We start from the raw sequence: 22,420 nt of genomic DNA, 5'->3' as shown, positions 1-22,420 counted from the left end.
CAGCAGTGCTAAGAAATCACATCCAAACACACATTGTCCTACCCTCTGTCCCCTTTTCCCTGGCAAACCTGGGGGGCCCATCATCCCTGCAACTCCAGGTTCTCCCTTGTTGGTAAGAAAAGAGACAGAGAATACATCTGTTATATGGCTAGCGGTCTCCACACTCTACAACATAACACTACAAACCTGATCAAAGCTAAAACAAGAGGAGCCAGCTGCTCAGTTGTCTGAATTTGCTGCCAAGTGAAAGAAATTCAGGGGTGTTTTTGTACCATTTTTACTATTTTACACATATTGATAGGAGGGGGCATGAAACATGGGACCAATTTATACAGCATCTGCCAAAAGTGCAGGAGTGCGTCCCCAGCAGTTCCCTCTGCAGCACTGGCATGTCCCTGGAAGTGCTGGTGGAGAGAGGTAGCCAAGGGGAACAGGGAGAGAATATACTCTCCAGTAATAGCAGCTTGCCACATAGCCTAAGGGCCAAAGAAGAAAAGAAAGGGAATAGCAGGGGAATATCCCCCGCAGACACAAGCACTGAGTGAGTAGGGAGGGAAGGGGACAGAAGATAGTCTAATTACAATATGGAAATCTCTTTCAAACATGCCTCTCTTCTTTTAGGGAGAAATGCAACTCTGCTTTTCTGAAGCAGAGATGGCATTTTACAGAGGACACCAGGAAACTCCTTATAATTATAAGCTCCTGTAAACAAAATACAGGAAATGCAGATTTGCAATGATTATTCCTTTAAGAGCAATAGTTTTCATGAGGAAAAGATGGAAAAATATACAGTGAGAAGGAAAGAGAATAGAGGGGGTGGCCAACCCACTTCTAGATAAAAAAAGAGAAGGGTCATTTAAGAAGGCAGCAAGCCAAAGCTGTGCTTTAGTTTGATTTCAATTTGAATTTAGATTTGTGGAAATAGGGGTATAAGGTCAAATTTAAAGACATATTGCAGACTTGGTTTTTCTTTTCTCTTGGTTATTCTTGTACATGGATATTGTTGTTTTTATCCTAATTTTGAAGACATATGGTACAGCCCATAGGCCAAAAGTGCCATTAATAAAAGGGAGGTAAATGACCATTTTGAGTTGTTCCCTAAGAAATAGTTTCCTAGACCTCCTGTTTAAAGGGCATGTCCCAAGGGTCCTACCAAGAAGCGTGGAATAGTCCCACCAGCTCTCTCACAAGTTCAGAAAGCTTCTAGTGCTGAGTCACATTGTTCCTGAGCTGCTACTTGTACAGCTGTTGCTGGCCCTAGGGGATTCTGCGGCTATTCTTATTACTAATTATTTGTATTACAGTAGCATCCAAAGGTAGCAATCACAATTGGTGCCCTGTTGTGCTGGGCCTTGGACAATCATGGAATCTTGGTGGTGGCAGTTATACCAGCCAAGGGGAGTGGGAGAGAGAGCCTTCACCAGCAGTCGAGAACAGTGCTTGTTGCTTCCAAGGTTTTTTAGGCCCATGGACGGAGCATTCCATTGTTGCTTGGTATCAGTCAGTGGGTTTTGGAACTCACCTGGGCTGTTTCAAGCCAGCTGATCTGGCTATACCTATCTTTCTAGGTTTTTATAAGGCTGCCTGTCACCGTGAAATCTGAGCACTGAGCATATTCTAATGCAGAAATCTATCTGGTTCCAAGGTAGTGGAGAAACAGAGATATTGGTTGAAAAGGTGGGATATAATAATAATAATAATTAATAATAATTTTGTTTATTAGGAAATAAATGGAAGCAATGGAAATAGGGAGGTTCAAGTACTGTTAAGAATGGGGTTTGAGAGGACCTGAAACCAAGAGAGGACCGTTGTCTCACAGAAAGTGAACTGAGGGACTAAGAGAACCGAAGTCTTCTTACAGTCAGGCCTGGAACAAGTATAGTTTAGCTGACCAATCCAAGAAGGGATCAGTCATTCTCCCACTGGAGTTAGCATTTTGCTATAACATAGACAGGCCCTAGCCTCTCCCTGATAAAAGGGATAGCCATTTTCTATATCTGTTTTGGCTTGAGCTTTCCCCTTTCCATATTGGCAGGAAAATGAATGTATGTCTCCATTTTCTTTTAATCCACGGCTTTCCTACCATGAACTAATGGCCATCAGTCTAAGGCTGGAGGTTTCATCTCCTCTCATGGCCCTTGTCCTCTTTCTTATCCGTGATCTGTCCTAAGAAGCTGCATTTTAATGTAAAACTGACCTTCATCCCTGCAGTAGCCATTCCAGGAACCCCCTGGCAGAGAGAGAGGAAAGATGAGAACACTTGGTTTGAAATGAAGTAAATATAAATATATATTCTTAAAAAAAATCAGCTAAGTAGAAACTTTAAATAATCGATGTTTTTCCTTTTCCAAAGTTCAGAAGAGACATTGTAACACAGTAGCTACCACACACATCCATCCTGGTTCCCCAAACCAGGAGAGTCATTAAAATTACCTTCCCTATAGTCGTGCCTATGCTATCCAGAATAGCAAGGAGGGTGTACCACCTCAGAAAGACATCACTGGCTCAACTCGCACAGAGGAAACAATTTATTTCTTCCCACAGATTTAGGTGTGCTACTTCTAGTGAAGTTGAACCCATGACCCCATGGGAGCAGTGTTGCGAAATGGATGAAGGAGACAATGTGAGGACCAAACACCTTGTTAAATGTTTGAATCCAGATTTTTATTAAAAAAGAGTCCCTGAACAAAATGTCCAATGACAACAGAAAGAGAAAATGTTCTTGGTCTTGTTAACCATCATCATTCTGTTTTACCACAGAAGACATAAACTTGAGTATCAGATTTGCAGAGGAAATCTTTGAAGCCAGCTATCACCAGCAAAAAGACTCTCAAGCACTCAGATTCTTACGTCGTTCTGCACAGCAGAACAAAACACCACCAACAAATTATGGACTTGAGTCCCGCCCCGGAAACTGAGATGGTTGTTTATTGGGCCCTTGGGCAGGTGCTTCTGTGGATACGATTATATTTCCCTCAGTGGCAATGGTGCAAAAGCAAAACTTCAGCATCACTCCCTTACTCAGACTAGATATTTTTGTTTTCTAAGTGTTAGTACTAGTTAGATCCTTGTGAAAATGTTCAGTTATGAAAGAAAACATGAGGAGTAATGACAATCTAGGAAACGAGGTGGGGGAGAATGAGATGAAGCAGGGTTAGAAAGTAGCTAACAGGAAGGTTTGGGGAACTTAACGTAGCAGATGAGAAGCAAAAAAGAAGGATGAGTATGAGTTCATAACTGGAAAGAGCTTGGAAAAATTCAAACAAGGAGAAGTGTGAAGCAGGGGAAGGGCAGGATCATACCTCTCAACTTTCTGAAACAGAAATCAGGGACAAAGCTAAAAAACACAAGGACAGAAGATGGAAATCAGGGATTCTATGTAATAAAAGGGGAAAAAGCATTCAGAAATGTATCAGAGGTGAGTAGTTTTTAGTAAATATGGGCCCGAGTCATGAAAGGGATCATGTACAGATCATGTTTGGGAGTTAGATTTTACTGACCTGATGCTATTCCTATTCCTTATTTTTCTACTTTAAAATTGTAATGAATAAGTCTAGTGATCTTTTCCAATATTAATTTCAATCCTGTAACACATACACACACTGGCTCTGATTCACCACTGCATTCTCCATTTTTATACTGGTGTAACTCCACTGATTTCCATGGAATAACACATACCTAAAACTGGAGTTGGCAGAGGTAAATTGGGCCACTAGATACATGTTCACAATTTATAAAGTGCTGATATCTTACCAATACTAATTAGTGGTAATTCTCACTAGAATAAAGTATTACAGGTCTGATCCTGGGAGGTGCTGATCTCAGTGGAATAAAGGACACTCAGCATCTTGCAGGATTAGACCTCAAAATGGGAATTAGCATTGGGAATAGGCATGTGGTTTCTTCAGTAAAACTTTTCTCCCCTGTTATCCCTTTGATAAATTAGGCCCTATGCTTTGCATTTTAGAAGCGGAAAGAAAATGATAGAGAAAGTGAGAAGAATCATTGTAGAAACCAAATTGGGGCCATCCCTGAAATTCAGGGACAGTTGAGAGGTATGGGCAGGGTCAGGTGGACAAAGCTCACTCCATTCCTTGCAGGGTACCTTAGCTCCATGTTTTCCTGGCAGCCCTGGCATGCCCCTCTCCCCCTGGAAATGGAACGAGAAACAAAGTTGAGAGGGACAAGCATGAGATGAGTCTTCAGGAGGGTCTGTGTTGATGATCACTAAAGCAGTGGTGGACATTACATTGCACAAGATGTCAAGAAGTTCTTGTCAAGGAGACCAGAACCTCCTTACCCCGACTCCTGCTTTTATTTTCAACAAGACAGTTTCTCTTAGTCAGAGCTTCTCTTGTTGGGTACCTCCTAGCACCTGGATGGAACCAGAAGGACTGCATTGCCATGTTCTGTCTCAAAATGTTACTCCCATTACTGTGGTAGGACAATGTGAGCTAAATTGTTTTGTTACATCAGTGATATAAACGAGAGCAGAACTATGAGAGCCTTATGTTTAAAACTTGCATCTGCTGCCCTGAAGAGCTTTCTAACACCCAGTGCCAGCTCCTGAGCAGCACATGGGTATGGAAACCATTTGTTTATTTCCATTGTAGGATCAGTACAGTGTACACATCACAATATCTCTGGGCAGAAAATTCAGAATGCGGTATGCAAAATACACTGATCAGTATCCCTATAATTATGTAGATCTACCCCAGGACAAAGATACACCTAAAGCCTATAATCTCCACCTCAGGCAAAAGCTGGGGCAGACAAAAACGCCTTGCTTATACCCGGAAGGTCAACAGACGTGGGCTTTGTCGGATCATAATGTGTTGATGGGTGCTTCTTTCTACTTTTGCAGAGCTGGCAGGTCTGCTCTGTCTGAGGTGGATTCTCTGGGATGTCAAGTAGTTCAAGGTCCTCAGTCTCAGATTTTTAACGGTATCTATGTGTTGCTCTGCTCAGGCAGACTTATATTGGTAAAACTGCATCGCTTAGAGGTGTGAAAAATCCACACTCCTGAGTGACGTAGTTATACTGACAGCGCTTTGTCAATAGGAAACCTTCTCCCATCGACATAGCTACCACTTCTCATGGAGGTGAATTAACTATGCTGACGGAAGAAACTCTCCTGCAGTTGTAGTAGTGTCTTCACTAAAACGCTACAGTGGTGTTGGCAAAACTTATGTCACTCAGGGGTGTGAAAAAAGCACACCCCGACTGAGTGACGTAAGTGTCGCCGGCATAAGTGGTAGTGTGTAAAGTGCTATTTCAGCGGGAAAGTTTCTCCCATCAACATAGCAACTCCCGCTCATTGGAGGTGGTTTAATTATGTCGATGGTGGAGCTCCCTCCTGTCAGCATAGAGCAGCTACATAAGCAATCTTACCGTGATGCAGCTGCATCAGTACAGCTGTGTTACTGTAAGGTCTCCTGTGTAGACATAGCCTTGGTCTCTTTTTCAAAAATGACGTAGGCACTTAGGAGCCAGATTATTAAAGGTATTTAGGCACCTAACTCCCACTGATTTCTAAGAGAATAAGGCATGTATATACATTTAAAAATGTGGCCCTTAAGAGCTCGTCACTTCTGAAAAATGAGATATAGGTTCCTAAGTCACTTAGGCCTTGCAGCACGGAGTGGAGCAGTGCCTAAATGCCTTCAAAAATCTGGGCCTCAGCCTGGCTTTCATGCTCCCACGTACATGCTAGCATTTTCACTACTTGTTGAGATTCAGCGTCCTAATCTGCAACATTGCAATTCTAAGGGGCTTGTTACAGGCACCTGCCTTATAAAAGAGCCTGGAGCAGCTTCAGAAAACAGACTGCCCCTGCCTTAAAGAGCCCTCTATCTAAAAAGATAAGAAAGCCAAAAGGTGGGAGGGAAAACAGGCACAGGGAGGTAAAGTAACTTGCCCAAAGTCACCCAGCTGGTCATGGGGAGAGCCAGGAGTAGTACTGACCACATATCTTGAATTCATAGAATCATAGACTATCAGGGTTGGAAGGGACCTCAGGAGGTCATCTAGTCCAACCCCCTGCTCAAAGCAGGACCAATCCCCAATTTTTGCCCCAGATCCCTAAATGGCCCCCTCAAGGACTGAACTCACAACCCTGGGTTTAGCAGGCCAATGCTCAAACCACTGAGCTATCCCTCCCCCCCTGAATTGTACCTCAGTGCCCTATCCACTAGCTTACACTGCCTCTTAACAGCCTGGGTGGTAACTGTGAAATTCAGCCCACACTTCTGCATCCCAGACATCAAGACAGTCTATGTAGCTTTAATATTCACTACATAGCTGATATTGTTTGTGATACATGAGACACACACTGGATATGGATATTAGCACTCCTACCCCCAAGACAAAAACTGGAAGGAAGTGAGTTTGCAATCACTGACATAGGATTCATGTATGGTCTATGGGTCACAAGTGATGTAGCAAGGTGTCCACAGCCAGCAGAAGGCTCAGGGAATTAAAGTTTTAGTTAAACAATGCCATTTTCATGTACAACTAACAGTTAATGCGGGAAAGGAAATGTCTCTCATGACATAAGCTTTTCGACCAGCATGCTGAGCAAAATGGAGGAGAGACAGATTTGTTTTAAAAATAAACTTGGAAAAGTTACTGTTTCTTCAGATGTAATCTGGATTTGAAGAACTGCACTGACACCAGACTTCTCTTAACACCCCAGCAGAGGGCAGTGCAAGACCTCAGTCTAAGGACCAGAATTTCCAATAATGTGTTTAGTGCCTCCACTAGCAATGCCTCCTCCTGCTTTCCTCACCCATCTTCAGGCCACAAGTTGTATGGAGCTTCAATGTTTCTAATGGTGAAATCTGAAACCGCCCTCAGATCAGTAGCGGATCAGAAATCCCAGATTAGCAAGCTGCCAATTGCTGGTGTTCAATGAGCCGACCACATTCACAGACAGTGGTGAAGCTCTTATTTAACTCTCTCAGTATCTCCCTCAAAAGTACTATTTGATGTTTTATTCAGCAGAATGTTCAGTGTTGCATTAACCTATTGGTATAGCTGGAAATTTCCAGGTGGGCCCAAGCGTTTAAAATATGCTGATCAATATTAGTATTGCTTGCAACTATGGGTATGTCTACACTGCAATTAAAAACCCATGGGTGGCCAATACCAGCCAGAGGTGAAAGTAGGCCTGTATGGGCCAGTATGGTGTACCGGTAAGAAGTGGCCACTGGTACAGGCCCGTACACAGCCCATGTTAACATCGCTGCCCTTTTTGCTCCCTCCAGGGCTGTCGGGGGGGAGGGAGGGGCGACAAAAGGGGAAGCTGCCCCAGGGCCTGGCAATTTAAAAGTGCACAGTGGCAGCCGGAGCCCCGGGCCCTTTGAATTGCCGCCAGAGCCCTGGGCAGCACAGGCCGGGCAGCGCTGAAGGGCTGGCTGGGGGAGGCTGACCCCCAGCCTCACCCCCTTCTGCCCCAGGCTTTGCCCCTTTGGGGGCCCAGAGCTGGGCCCCCGTACTGGTCAGATTTTTAAGTTACTTTCACCCCTGATACCAGCTGACTCGGGCTCACGGGGCTCAGGCTAAGGGGCTGTTTAACTGTGGTGTAGATGTTTGGGCACAGCCTGGAGCCCAGGCTCTTGGAGCCTGTGAGGTGGGAGGGTCCCAGAGCTTGGGCTGCAGCCAGACCCCGAACGTCTACACTGCAGTTAAAGAGCCCCTTAGCCTGAGCCCTGTGAGCCAGAGTCAGCCGTGAATGTCTAATTGCAATGTAGACACTCTCTATGTGACAGCGCTGAATTGGCTGTACCCATTATCCAAATGGGCCTCTTTAAGTAGCTTGCATGCCATTCTTGAGCATATTAACCTCAAACTTCTGCATATTAACTCACGGAGGGACCCTGGGGAACTGAAGACAGCTATAAAACCAAGGAAAGAGGAAATTCATAAAAGCAGAAAAATAATTTTTTTACCATCCTCTTTTCATTTCCTTACTGCTCATCTGTCGTTTTAGTTTCCAGATTCAACACTTGATATTTAATTAAGCCACCGCAAGAAACTAGTGTGATATGGGGCCAAGTCCCAGAAAAGTACAAAGCAGTGGGTGTTCAGTGTGAATAAAATACTCTATTATAGACTAGATCCTCCACACCCACTCTTCTGAAACAGAGAGATCACAGTGGAAATAACTACCAACCCTCTAAAGTGCAATACACATGAATGGTAATATATATCAATGCAAGAAACTTTACTGATGCAATAATAAGGATGCACAGTTAAATTTAAAATAGGATATGTAAAAATTTAAGTTTCTACAGCAACACTAACATGGTCACCTTGCTCATATAAATATTTTCGGTTCCTGTTTTTCTGGCTAAATAAGACATTTAGTAATAACACTTTGCTCTTATGTAGTGCTTTTTATCCATAGAGCTCAAAGTACTTTACAAAGGAAGTAAGTTTCATTATCCCCACTTTGGGGATGAGGAAACTACAGCACAGAGAAGTGTGGTGACTTGCCAAAGGTCACAGAGCAGATAAGTGGCAGTGCTGGGAACAGAAAACAGGTCTCTTAATGCCAAACACCATGCTCTGTCTACTGGGCAACACTGCCTCCCTGTATTCTTTATGTCATACTGTATATCCTATAAAATATACAGGATGTGCAATGAGGTAGCAAGAACCTTAACTTTTGTATTTCCTGAATTAAAAAAATGTTAACTATGTAATTTTAACATTCCATTAACCTCTGGATATTTGTTCCCTTTGTGTATTCAGTCAGCTCTGCCAACTGATGTGGCGAAAATAAGATTCTTTCCTGTTGTCAGCCCTGCAAAACCAACCCAGCTCTGGGAGAGTGAACTGGATTCTTTTCTGGCTGCTCATCACCAACAGAATTGTTAACTGAGCTCCAACTACAGGACTACGTGGGCAAACCCACTGTCTTCAAATTATGCCCTCAATCATACCTGAAGGCAATAGGTCCATGCAGGTATAACTAAGGGTCTAATTAAAGAGGAATGAAGTTATTATACACGTGCACCTAAGAGCAACATTGGCCTGCAGAATCTTTATGACTGGCAATTGTGCCCAGGTCAGAAATAACCCAGTTCACTTTCAGATCCCAGGCTAGTAGTTAGACTTTTTTATTTTTATTTTTTACTTTCAGATCCCAGGCTAGTAGTTAGTAGTTTTGCAAGGCTAGTAGTTAGACTTTTTTATTTATTTATTTTATTTTGTAAATTGACCACACTTGATCTGGAATCCATTGAAATGTGATAAGTGTGGAAGCCCACAATACCATTTTACAATTCCCCAAATGTTACTTGTCTCATATAAATGTGGCATTATATCCCATGAAAGACAGGACACTCGTCACAGCAGGAGTTTAAAGAAATGGATTGCAGCTTTTCTCATGGGCACAGAAAGTACTTGCTTGCCTTTTTTGGCAGATCTACCCTTCCTTCCCTTGCCTTTAATGTTACCAGGCTAAACACACTGAGGGTATCCCTAATAATGGAGAGTGCCAGATTCTGATTAGTTTTCTGGCAGTGTTGGGTTGTAATAATGAACCCCTAATTAAAACAAAGAAAACACTTCAAGCTTGGATCCTTGTTCAGGAGACAGAAAATTATGTGCTTATTGGCTTCCTTGCCTGTAGCAGTTGCTTTCTACTCTTCCTAGTCTCCTGCCTCTGGGAATGAGGAATAACCATTTAAAATAATTTTAAGGAACTTCCTAAAATAGATCATTTAAGTTAAACAGAATTTGACAGGAAAATATATATGCAAAGAGCCAGATCCTGGTCTTATCAGCACCACTGATAAAACTTGTATTGACTTTAATGGGGCTAACATTTAGCCCAGTGCCATGGAAGCTGGAGGGGGAAGAGGCAAAGTGAGACACCCAGATTCTGCAATAAACAGTGTAAGTTGTGGGAATGGAAAGTGAGAGAAGGTAAAATGTAATTAGGAACAAATGTTCAGTATGCAACCAGCTACAAAAAAGGAGCCTAAACGGTCATTTTTAAAGAGTCGACAAATTAACAATATCCTGGGCAAATTCTGATAACGAGAGTCCAACTGTGACACCAGCTACTTCTGCACAACCCTGTCACCGTTAATGAGGTTGCACACGTTTAACTCGGAGCAGAATGGTTTGAAGGGGAAAACAGCAAAGGCCTTCCCAAGTCCCATATAATCTTCTTTTGTAAAGAAAATACCTAGAAAGAAGCCACTCCAGGGAGGACAAACACATGCACTGTCTGAACGTACATTGGTTGCTGATTTACTGCTAGTTTGGGATCTTACGCTCTGCTGTTATTCTTATTCCTCTGCATGGGGAAATAAGAGAACCCAGAACAAAATGAGAATGGCAGTAACAAGGAAGAGTCTTAATAAACAGGGATACATTGCACCTGGGATGGGAAGGTGGCCCTTTAGAACATGTATTGATGATCCCATTCCAAAATGTGTTGCTGGAGGAGTTGGGGGGGGGGGGGTTGCTCAAACCTCAGGAACCTGGCTTGAATAAGGATCACAAGAGCAAGGCTACATTTCCTGGCTCACAGTTATCCATTGTTTTCCAATGTAAAATGTGGAGGTTGCATCTGTGAATGTGTGTGTGAGTAACTGACCAAGAGAGATCACTGGACAGGTTTGAAGAAGATTTCCTTTTTATGGCACAAAAGAAAATAACATATTGGTTTGCTGTAAAATGTAAATGACGAGAGAGAAAGGTTACCACATTTCTCTCTCCATTCCATGCAGTCTGCCTTAGACTAGCAGCTACCACTCCCGTCCCCCTCCTTGTCTCTGTTGCTGTCCGACATACATCAAGGAAATGGGAAGGAGAGTTTGTGATAAGCCCCTAGAATCGCAATACAAGACAGGCAAGCGATCAATGCAATTAAAGTTGATAAAGGGGATTAGAATGTTTGAGAGGCTGTCTCAGATTTGTCATCTGTTATTGAGGGGTTATTTTAGTCTGGAGTTGGAACCAGGCAATTTTGGTTTTGGTTCCAGAAACTGAATCAAAGGCCTATTAATCCATGTACTTAGAGTGCCTGAGGAACAGGTGACTGATAGCAGTGACAGAAGTGAATAAAAACAGGCTTGGGACTTGGATTCTACTTATAGCATTTTTCCTCATTTAGGACCATATACTGCCCTCAGTCATCCACAATTCATTCTACCTATTAGTTTAAAGAGAAAGCATACAGTTGTTCAGAACCCAGTAATTTCGTAGCTCTTAAAACCCATCTTCTGTTGGTCTGATTCTGCTCTCATTTACATAAGTGCAAATCAGGACTAAGTCCATCAAAGTTAATGAAATTACACCAGTGTAAGAACGGATGTGTGGACAGATCTTGGATTACATGCAGGTGTTGTTTATGAGTATGATCTGCATAAAGCAATGATTTAGAAGATTTATTCGGTGGTACTCTAGTTGATCTTAAAAGGAAGATCATCTGTTGCTGTAATATACAACTATTAAATGGAGATCCCAGATCTCTCAAGAAGATCTCTTTAAACTCATTCTAACACACAAGAGTATAGTTGAAAGGAACCTTTAGTGCATTAGAATGATAATCCCCCACAAAGGAAAAATTTATATGGATGCATTTGTGGCATGATTAATTCAATGTATTTCACATAATAAATATTTTAAATATATATGTCAGAGTTAATATATGTAAAATCTTACAAAACAGGCCTTTTCTCATTATATTTAAAATATATGGTATGACACAATATGCTTTGACTGTCATGAAAATGGCCAATATTGTAAAGTTTTAAACAGTCTGTACTGAGTAATATATTTTTAAAATGTCAGCACAATAAATTTTAATCAAATAGATAACATATGGACATAAAACCATGTTAGCTTGTAAAAAGAGCTGTCCAGCCTAGAAACAGAGGGAGACTGAAAGAATAGTGCCAAACCTCAGCCTCAGAGTTGCAGAGCTTGAGTAGATTTGATGTGTCAGCTAACCAGACTTTATGAGGAAACCCCAGCCCATCCCTTCAAATACAGAGATGTAACAAATCATTAGTAAACTTCATAGAGAAATTCTTTGGTAAGAATCAAATTCCACCAAGTGGCTAAAGACAGCTTGTATTGCATGTACATAAAAGAACCAGGACATGGCGTGTCTGCTTGTGATTAATCACAGCCCATATGTATATTCCATTAAATATCCAACTGGTCTCTCTCAGGCCCAGTTCCGATTACAATACAGTGTTCTGAACAGCAACTTGTCTCTTAAAATATGGTAGAAAACCATCTTTCCCATGCCTACCTTCATGCCAGTGTCCCCCTTTTCACCCTGTACAAGGAGAACAAAGATAGAGGGGAAACAGAGATAGACATATTGAACAAAAAGAGAAAAACAGTATAATCTTAATAGCAATGACAATAGAAAGTAATTGATAGAGCTTAGCTCATGAGACATGCATGCTGTAGCCGCCAAGTAATGACTGAAGGATAAAGCACAATGACTGTAGCATCTCAGGGTCTGACTTCAGTTCATCCCTGCACACCGATGCAAGACAATGTGTAGAGGAGAAATGGGTGCATGAGAATGTTCTATACACACTTAAATGATCAGCGTCTATGACATTCATAAGTATCCATAGGAGGCATTGACTGGGATTTTTAAAAGAGCCAAAGGGAGTTAGGTACCTACATCCAGCTAACTTTTAATGGGAGTTGGGTGCCTCATTACCTGAGGCCCCTTTGAAAATCCAAGGCATTGTCACTCAAACACCTCCAGTATCCAAAGCCAGAGGTTACGTAAAGGAGCAGCTCCACTAACTGCCAAATCTGTCATGTTCCAGCAGAAGATAATGGTCTATGCACATACAAGTCATTACATTACAACATCTACAAGTGACAGAGCACATTGGAGCCTGGCCCTGGTTCCAGAGAGCAAGGAATCATTCTTGCCTCAAGGCCAGTCACTAACAATTGTCCAGGCCCCATCTACAAAAACAACTCTGGATCTTGTAAGTCATCTAGACAGAGTGTGCAAAGAATCTATTGAGTCTATCTAGACATTTATATCACATTGCTTACCATATTATCTGAGACTGTATCACACCCCCGTATACTTGTGTTTCTGTAAAAGGTGCACATGTCTGGGTGGCAATAAGTTGCATAAGCAGATGGAGGTACTGACCAGCTAGAATTTTTAGTTTAATGGTTACCTTGGGGCCAAAAGGTCCAGGAAGGCCAGGTGCACCTGGTAGGCCAGCCTCACCCACCTCACCCTGAGAAGAGAAGCAAAATGGAGGGAGAGGCAAACACAGACAGAAGGAAGAAAAGGGGCCTTCAGTATACCAAGAAATATGAACAAAGATGTGGGAGGGATGACAGAGAACAGTCCCATAATACATGTGGCAACATAACCTTCTTACCCTGCCCTGAGAGAGATGCTGCTTAGCAAGAAGCAAAGAGAGATGGAACACAGAAGCCAGTTCCTCACAAATAGCCTGATCTCATCAGTATTTAGGTGCTATGAACACGTATTCCAATCCTCATATAATACATTTTATCCATGGCTGAAGTGACCATATATCCATGTGTCCAGGTTTTTCACAACTTAGTGTCCCAGGAACTTCTTTTGGGTTGCCTGAAAAATCCTGGTTTTTCATTTCATCAGTCATCATGTTGGGTTGCTGGTTTTTAATAACTAGAAAATGTTTGTTGAGGCCATATTGCTACATTTAGTAGAATTTCCCATGCGTTTACCAGGAACAAAAAATCTAGTGGTGCAAGAATTCAATGTGATGAAGCGTTTGGAGCAAGATAATGACTACTTGAGTGTAGAGAGTATCAAAGCTGTTCTTTTTGCTCAAAGTGAATGTTAATGACACTGGTTTGATGTTCAGTTATAAACTCATTCAGAATGCTGAGTTACTGGAAAAAACCCTCCATTCTGAGAAACACACCTGTGGTGCTGTTGAGTCAGAAGCTAACAGTAGTGACACCAGCGCATCTTGGAAAAAATTTTTTTGGCCTTTTCCCTGGGTATTTTATGACCCTAAAACATGTTGCCACAAAAGTATCCTGGTTTTTAAATTTGAAGATATAGTCACCACATCCCTCGTATCACAAAGCTACCTTCAATACAAAAAATCAAAACGGAGGGAGAGATTTCTCCAAATCCTGAGTCTGCCCATTAGATAAGGGCAGTATAGAAGTTTCTGCTTCCTTTCATTTCTGACTCAGTGGGGAGGACTTTCTCCTCTGTGTTCATTCAATCCTGTGTCTCCTGCACACTTCCCCATTAATGGATCCCAGACCTGGGATCACCCTTCTCACAGTCTGAAAGGAATTCAGCCCCCTTGCTTGATAAATAAATCAACCAGATTAACTGCCATGCATAGGAAAAGATCCGGGTACAAACACCCACTAATATGCCATATCAGTGACATCCTCAGCACATTTGAAGGTTAAGAAGCCTCCTGAACGTCGCAAAGAGAAGGATGAATGGTTAATGAGAAAACCGACAGTTTGCTGAAAGAAGAAGCAGTAAATTTTGTGTGTGTCTGCAGGAATGGACTGTGGTCCACAGGGGCTATAATTTTCATTTCCTGACATAACAAAAACTTCTCAGTTTATGCAGAACTAATTAAAAAGCTCTCAGGTCTTGCCACTTCACCCACAGAGCACCCATAAAAGAACGTATAGATAACACAGCACGTACAACTGTCGGCTGTTGGAAATACTCACTTTCCTTTTCTCACTCCCTCATCCTCCTTGTCAATATTTCTCCCCCCTTTATCCTCTTTCATTTCATTCTCCCCCTCTCTGTCTGTCCTTTAAACTCTCTGGGAGGATTCAGCGCTGCTGGGGCAGGGCTAGCCATGTCCTAGGATGGGATTTAACCTTGGGGGAAGGCAGACAGTGTTTCCCCAGGAGAGTATCTTTAATGCTCTGTTGGAGCTTCATCAGAATCCAGCTGCCTGGGAATGAGTTGAATGAGTATATTCCCCTGGCACCCGGCTATGCACCATCTCATTTTAGGGCTGCTCTGGCCACTTCGGTGCCCCATAACATATAGGGAGTGCAAATGCCTTGCACTGGGACAACCACCCTTTGGGCAGACCTTTCAATGCTAGAGATCCACAGCCCTGGGTAATACCAGCTTCTTTCTGGTAACCTATGGCTGAATCAAACCTTCCATCATTTATTCTGGAGAACGATACATACCAGGGGAATGTAAATGCCATAGCTTGTTCCAACCCCCATTCAGACTGGGTGGATGGAGAGGAAGGATGTCCGCGCATGGGTGCACAAAATAAATTTCAGTCAGGAAGAAGTGAATCTATAGGGGAGCTTACAGCTTTTCCTGCCTCAGCCTCTTCCAGAAGAAACTGCTGCAGGGAAGTAGGTAGGCGTAGTGGTTACTGGGGAGTTGAAACTATCTTCAGTACTTGGCTCGCTTAGAAGGAGTCACTGCAGGAAATGGTAGAGGAATGCTGGCTATGGGGGAGGTCAGAGTTCCTCCATACCCAGCCTCTGCCAGCAAGTCACTTGTTGCAGGAAATGATGGAAGACCTCTGGCTGTGTGTGTATGAATGTGTGTGGCAAGGATGGCATCTCTCTGCTATTACACTCCCACCAGACTCTGGTTCACCATAATGCATTTTAAGATACTTGATCATCCAGTTGCTCTGCGCATCTCAGAAGTTTACCTCCCTCTCTTACCTTCCTCCCATGGTATCCTTGAATTCCAGGGTCTCCCTGCAAAAATCAAAATGAAGACAAGCCGATGAGGCTAGGCTGAAAAGGGGAAAATCCCTGTCCTTTGCCCTGTGCAGATGTAGGAAGAAAAATAGGATACTGAGGTGAAATGCTCCCTTGTGCAGAGAACCACAATGAGGCCTAAACACCATTTAAGTCCCCCTCGAGCTTGCAAAACAGTGCATATGTCTTGTCTGAGTCCAATGCACAGGAGTGAGTTTTACCCTGCATGAATTACAACATAATAGGAAAGCCGCACCACACACTGCAAGGCACACCGTTTGGTTTTGCTTTCAATTTACACAGTTAATCTGCCCTAACACGGCTTAATCTTAGAGCTCTGTCTGAAGAGTCTCAGGGAAAGCAAATTGAGGACTTTTGCAGGCAAAAGAAATCTCACATTTTTTCAGTGACATTTCATAAGTTTGGCAAGTAAAAATGGGAAATTTGACAAAATGAGCAACATGGCTACAAAATAAATTCACAAAATGTGGTAAATGTTCTATGGTAAAGTCCGGCAAAGACATGGCTTGCATTTTTTTTTTTTTTTTTGCAATATTTCCTGATGATGACCTCCTCACTCAGACAAAACTTCCATTGACAACAATAAGCCAGGAGTCTTGCAATGGGCCCTTAGGAAGATGTTTCAGTCTGGTCATGAACTTTTTCAGAAATATTATGAAGCAACCCTCCTTTCCTCCCCCTTCCCCACCTCTCCACAATGATCACGTCCAGCTTTGCTCAGATCCATGCTAAGGGTTTTAAACTTCTTTTCCTTGTTTTTGCTTACAGATGATGAAAAATGTCTCACCTTTGGTCCAGGGGGTCCAGGTAAACCCTGTAGATAAAATAAGAACACATTCTGAGGTAGCGAAAATTGCAAATATCTAGAGAACTGGGGTGGGGGTAATTTTTTTTTCTACTGGGACATCAATCACTGCCTAGTTTGATTTTAAAGAGTTCATCACTTTAAAATGTCACTGCAAAAATGATTCTCATTGTCGCGTAAATAAACTCTATGGTTCCCCATTTCAGTAAATACCAGCCAAACCCCCCTCCCACAAGTACTGTCCCAAACCACCAGGCTTTGTCTCAGTAAATTTGAAAACCAATCTACTTTGCCCAGCATGTCATGGTCCCATAATATGATCTGGTTTATTTTTCTTGCCTATCTTTAGCTCATTCCCAGCTCACTGTCTGTATATGCACTGGAGAAACAAAACCATCAAAACTGGAAACTGGTAGTATTCAATAAATGGGTCTCTTCCTTACCCAACTAGGTGATCTCAAAGGAGTTAAGGGAGGGAGAGAGTTGATATGGACTACCTGTCCTTTAGAATACACTGCGGAATAACAGAAAGATCCTTTCTTCATGGTGGAATGTGCTATTATTAGATCTCAAATAGAGCTGTTCTTTTCTTCATTAAAAAGGAAATCTACCTGTGTGGCATGCTACACATCTGAAAGTACTCTTTAGGGGCAGGAAGCATGGGTTTTATTGAACATGGATTTCTTTGACTTGCCTAGTAGTGGGAATATGTTAATAAGACTTTCAGAAGGAAGGACATCAGTAGTTGTGCTAAATTAGAAATAGCCATTCAATCTGCACACATATCAAGCACCAGGTACTATACATACCATATAAATATTAATATCTAAAAGTTCCATATGGCAGCTGCCCTTATGATATACACAATCCAAATAAGAAAGATGGAACAGACACCCCACATATGTTCTACGGCCTGAATTTACAGTATTTTTGCCTGTTTATGACCATTCAGACAGCTACTTTGGGTTAAAAGATCAAAAGCGGGGATTTTCCAAGTCTTGAGTCTTCTGCCTGTAGATCACATGCACAGAGAGGCTTCTCTTTCCTCTGTTGACTGCATGTCCCTTTTCTCAAGCAGGTTTGAAACAGCTATTATAAACATTTGAGAATGCAAGGATCTTTATTTCCTAAGTACTAGGATGTCCGGCATGCCCAGCATGCCATGCTCCTCATTGTTAGACACAGGAATTGAGTAGTTGTTTCGTGTGCTACTAAGGAGATAGCAGGTAATAGGCTGTACATCTTCAACCATTACAGAGGCTTCCCGTATTTTGTTGCATGCAAACACACTAACCAAAAGTTAGGCATCAGCATAAGCAAGCCCTAATTTTGCTGTTCTTATCCTGGTGATTTTTTATCACAGATCCTCATGACCTTTCTCCATTCCTCCATCCCTAACTTATTATCAGCATCTCTTCTCAGTTACTCAGTCCTTAGACACTGTTATCATTCTAGGCTACATACAAATGAATTGACGCAGAGGTGAAGTGAGAGACTCACAGGGTAATGAACTATAAATCTTCCCCACTGTATTTTCCACTGAATGCATCCGATGAAGTGAGCTGTAGCTCACAAAAGCTTATGCCCAGATAAATTGGTTAGTCTCTAAGGTGCCACAAGTACTCCTTTTCTTTTTGCGGATACAGACTAACACGGCTGCTACTCTGGAACTAAGGAGTGTTTCACATATAGGTTATTAGTTCCAACCTATCTTAGATTGGCAAAGACCAAAATTCATGCCTAACTGATGGTTGTTAACGTGGCCTATATAAAATGACTTGATGGTTTCACTCAGTTCCTAGTGGACAGATGTCAGCAGTTGTAAAACCTCATAACTGGTATTTTCTTTGGCAGAGGGACCAAGGACTGAAAGTCTGTGGAGACTAAATTACCTGTCACCCCCAGGAGAGTCCAGGTCAGGTTTGAGGCTCATTGATGGGTGGGTCAGTTTGGGAAAAGCTAGCAGTGGCACTAGCTATACTGTATATATTCTTTTCTGGACAGAAGACTTCAGTGTAAAGTGCTTCCGATCATGTTTACCATGGGAAAATACTCTAAGATGCCTCTCCACGGTCTCTGAGCAAGGAACTTGGGTGCACCCTGAGAGCAGAGCCAGCTGAGGTGACCCCAGGTGAATGAAACAGACAGCAATGGAGACATTAAGTGCAGCCACCCAGTTAGCTGAACACTTGGTTCAGTCCTGCAGGCATTCTCCACATCCTCAGGCATTAAGGAGCTGGCTGCATTCATGCAACGAATGTTGCATGCCCAAGAGAGAGGAGTGAGGCAGCTCTGTTGTACCTACCTTTCCATCCTTGCCTGCCTTTCCAGGCTCCCCTGCTTTGCCCTGTTGTGAGAGGGAAAGGAACATTAGTGACAGTATTTTCACCTGCCTAAGCTGCTTGCTGTCAGCCTGGGAATAGAACTAGGAGCAGAACATCAAAGAGATTTCAAGGGCTTTTTTTAGTCTGGTTTCTGCTGAGTGCAGGCTAATTACAGCTAGAGTGTTACTTCCTCCCCATGGCATAGGCTGGAGAGGAGGAAATGGCACTGGTGTCACCCTCTCACACATGTGTGCAGATAGGGATAGCTGGAGGCATAGAACTCCTCCCTCCCTGCCTGGGAACTCTTTCCTCCAGCCATTGCTTGTGGTCAGTGCACCCGGCTCAGAGGAGACAATAAAAGGCTAAGGAAATTGCATGCATGTCAGGGGAGAGGAAGGATAAATGCTGCTTGTTTGTTTCTTTTAAACTTACTGGTGGCCCAACTGGGCCAGGTTGTCCTGGATTTCCTGCTGGTCCAGATGGTCCAGTTGGCCCTGGTGGACCAGGTGGCCCTGGTGGACCTTGAATCCCCGCCTGTCCTTGTTCACCCTGAGGTTCATTAAAAGAAGGGTTACCATCAGGCAGGGTTAACCCATAGCCCAGTATCCAGGGTGTGTGACATACAGCAGCTCAGCCAGAGCAAATGAAAGAGCGAGAAGCCAAGCAAGTTACAGTTAGCGGCAGGAGAGGTTTCCAAAACTCAGGCAAAAGTCCCCTTCTGATGGTCTTTCTGGGTAGATAATTGGAGCCATTTCCCTGTAGTTTGCAAGTACATTTTAAAGCTCCTAGTCAGAGCTCACTTAGAGGAAATGTGAAAACTGGATCAGATACTAAAATAGTGCCAGGAGCAACCCAAATACAAAGTAAACTGGTTTTTTAAGTTTAAAAAAGTGTAATTAATTATATATAATAATATTGAGAATCCCCCAAGAATCTCTGAGTGCTTTCCATGTAAGGATTTTAAAGCACTGTACAGTCAATGATCACTGAAACCTCACAGTGCCTTCTGAAATAGGGGGCTATTCTCATTCCCATTTTAGAGAAATCAAGCCAGGGTCACTCTGTCACTTACTGGCAGAGCCATGAGTCCTCAGTGTAATTTTTCCTCATATTCTAACCACTAGACAACACTCTCTCTGTTCTGGCATGTGTCTGCTCTTTCTTAATTTCTTTTAATTTGGAGCCAGCCAGAAACAGGAAGACCTAGGATTCTCATGAGAAAGCCTATTCTTGTGAGACTTAAAATCCATTTGATTTGGATAAGGTACACAAAAGCATCCAAACTTTTGGGTGCTTATCTGAACTAAGCCTTTTGTAGCTGGCCCATCACATGCCACCTCAACAGCCAATATCTTGGATTCCCCAACATTCTAAAGCATTCATACATGGCTTTTGCCTCTGTTGTCCCAGGGTGGGGGAATCAAGAGTCTAACTGGCTGGTGGTGAGAAGGTGATGATTTAGAAGGATCCCATTTAAATACCAGATTGCTGATCTATAAATGATTAATCCAGTAAATTCCATGGGGGCTATGACACTCAAGTTAAGCTATCTAGCTCTCTGCTTTCTCTTTTTTATAATTCCCTCTTCTTAGATACAGTATCACAAAGTCCTATTACCAGTGGCAGGATTTAAGCTCAACAAACTTCTCTTTGTGATCTCACTGGAAGGCCTGAAATAAAACGTAGTAATTTATTCAAAATTAATATATGGGTTTGGGGCTATATCACAGGAGATAAAGAGCATTGTCTCCGCTGAACTTGTACTGTGCAGAACATGACATTGTTGGGCACAATGTGGTTCCATTCACATGCAGTCATTATCCACACTTGTGTACAATGCATGTATTACATATCCCATGCATGTCGTACCATTGCTACATCTATGCTATAGGTAGGTGTTCTTGTAAGTCAGTTATGTGATCCCGCTTCCTACCTTCAGTGTCCTTAAGTTTATAAGCTAACAACAAGCATTACATAAAAATAGGCTTGTTCAAGGTGTCCAAGGAATGGCCACAGCTATTACTTCATTAGCCATAGTGAATTCCCCTCGAACTAGTAAGGAACAACACTGACCAGCAGAAAAGAACTGTTTTATAACAATGGAGATGCTAACACTGTAATGGGTGAGGATTTAACCTGAATGAAAGAGGGTTTGGTAGTTAGTGGCGAGTCAGTATAAGGGCACTGCCATTAGAGGGCACCAGTCACATTAGCAGCAGACCTGGTTGCAACATTTTTGACAGAACAGTTTTCCGTTGGAAAATGCAGTTTAATCGAAATCCAAGGGTTTTTAACAAGTTTTTTAATGGGGAAAAGCGAACCAAATTGTTTTGAATTTCATTTTGTTTTGATAATGTCAAAACATTTTGTTTTAACTTTCTCATTTTGATCAATTTTATGCTGATGTTTATATTAAATATGATATATTATATTGATGTATTATAATTACTATTTTATACAGTATAAAAGTTGAAACTATGTTAATCAAAATGAGAAAGTTGAAATGAAACATTTCAAGCCCATTAGTGACCCGGCCTCCCCTCTGTAATATCCCTCCGTATCCAATCAGAATAGCTTGTTATTCACCCTGCCCACTCTACGGCCTAGGAAAAAAGAGCTTTATCTTTCCCCCTTTTTGTAAGCAGTTCCTAGCACATCCTGGGGTCTTTCCATAGGGATACATGAGCCTCATTGAGCTGAATGTATATTCTATAGCCAGTGCCATTAAAGGATTATCAGCCACACACCTTTAAATACTTTTTAGCTTTTAATTTTTGGAGGGAATTTGGTTCTGATAAAAACATAAGGCAAATAGCCTTGGATAGAGTCGGGCAGCGGCACACTACAAAATTCCCCAAGACTTCCTTGCTATTGCCTCTCATTCCTGACTTACACTGCTAGCCCTGGGACACACCTCACTGTTCCAAACATGGCTGAGACTACATTTATTTTCACTTTTGACTCGACAAGGATCTGAAGTTAAGCCAGGCAGACGGGGAATCCATTAACCTGCTGAGCTATCAAGCCTTTGGATTTGGCATCGTTTTAAAAAGACACATTTTAAAAACCTTCTGTCTTTGAAAACAAACTATTAGTTACATACTAAGGTGATAAAGTTCACCTATTTGTGTTTTAGCCCTTGCTGGTACTTTCAGTTGCTAACTCTATATCTTACTGAGACCAGGGGGAATCCTATTTGCCTGCTCCGTTTCCCACTACTCAGACTGTCCATAACTGGAATAGGCCCTCTGTTGGATGTGATTATCCACTTCTTGTGATGACCGGGGCACAGAAGGTGCTAATGTGTATATATATGTTAAACCCAGTTGCCTTGATGGAAATTCACGCTGGCAGCTGGCAAGCTTTCAGAGAGACACAGGCAACCTTCTTTGGTGGGATGCCTGAGCAAAGCATATGCTGTCACTGCAGCGTCCTTGTTTTTTTGCAGGGCTCACTTTGTTTAAGCAAGTGCTCCATATAGACAGACTCCTAGACACATAAAGCTTAGTTACTACATAATTATATTCTTATTAGTACTTTC

The 22,420-nt window shown here is 42.3% G+C and overlaps 1 protein-coding gene across 3 annotated transcripts in view; it reads right to left on the bottom strand.

Annotated features, from left to right (window-relative positions):
• Positions 1 to 22,420, bottom strand: part of COL13A1 (collagen type XIII alpha 1 chain) — a 98,962-nt gene that overhangs the window by 40,030 nt on the left and 36,512 nt on the right. The window contains exons 12-19 of one of the 3 annotated variants that reach the window (XM_084635592.1): positions 19,312 to 19,428; positions 18,861 to 18,902; positions 16,538 to 16,564; positions 15,691 to 15,726; positions 13,185 to 13,247; positions 12,278 to 12,304; positions 4,106 to 4,150; positions 2,198 to 2,230 (exon numbers count right to left, since the gene is read on the bottom strand). In XM_084635592.1, the coding sequence (XP_084491718.1) occupies positions 2,198 to 2,230; positions 4,106 to 4,150; positions 12,278 to 12,304; positions 13,185 to 13,247; positions 15,691 to 15,726; positions 16,538 to 16,564; positions 18,861 to 18,902; positions 19,312 to 19,428 (390 nt within the window). The remainder of the gene's footprint in view (positions 1 to 2,197; positions 2,231 to 4,105; positions 4,151 to 12,277; positions 12,305 to 13,184; positions 13,248 to 15,690; positions 15,727 to 16,537; positions 16,565 to 18,860; positions 18,903 to 19,311; positions 19,429 to 22,420) is intronic. The other 2 variants (XM_084635593.1, XM_084635594.1) reach the window with 2 other exon arrangements.

This window comes from Lepidochelys olivacea (assembly GCF_965140295.1).
Source record: "Lepidochelys olivacea isolate rLepOli2 genome assembly, chromosome: 7".
In the NCBI taxonomy this organism is placed as follows: domain Eukaryota; kingdom Metazoa; phylum Chordata; order Testudines; family Cheloniidae; genus Lepidochelys; species Lepidochelys olivacea.
The sequence above is the reverse complement of the archived record's forward strand: the minus strand, read 5'-3'. Positions and strand labels throughout refer to the sequence as shown.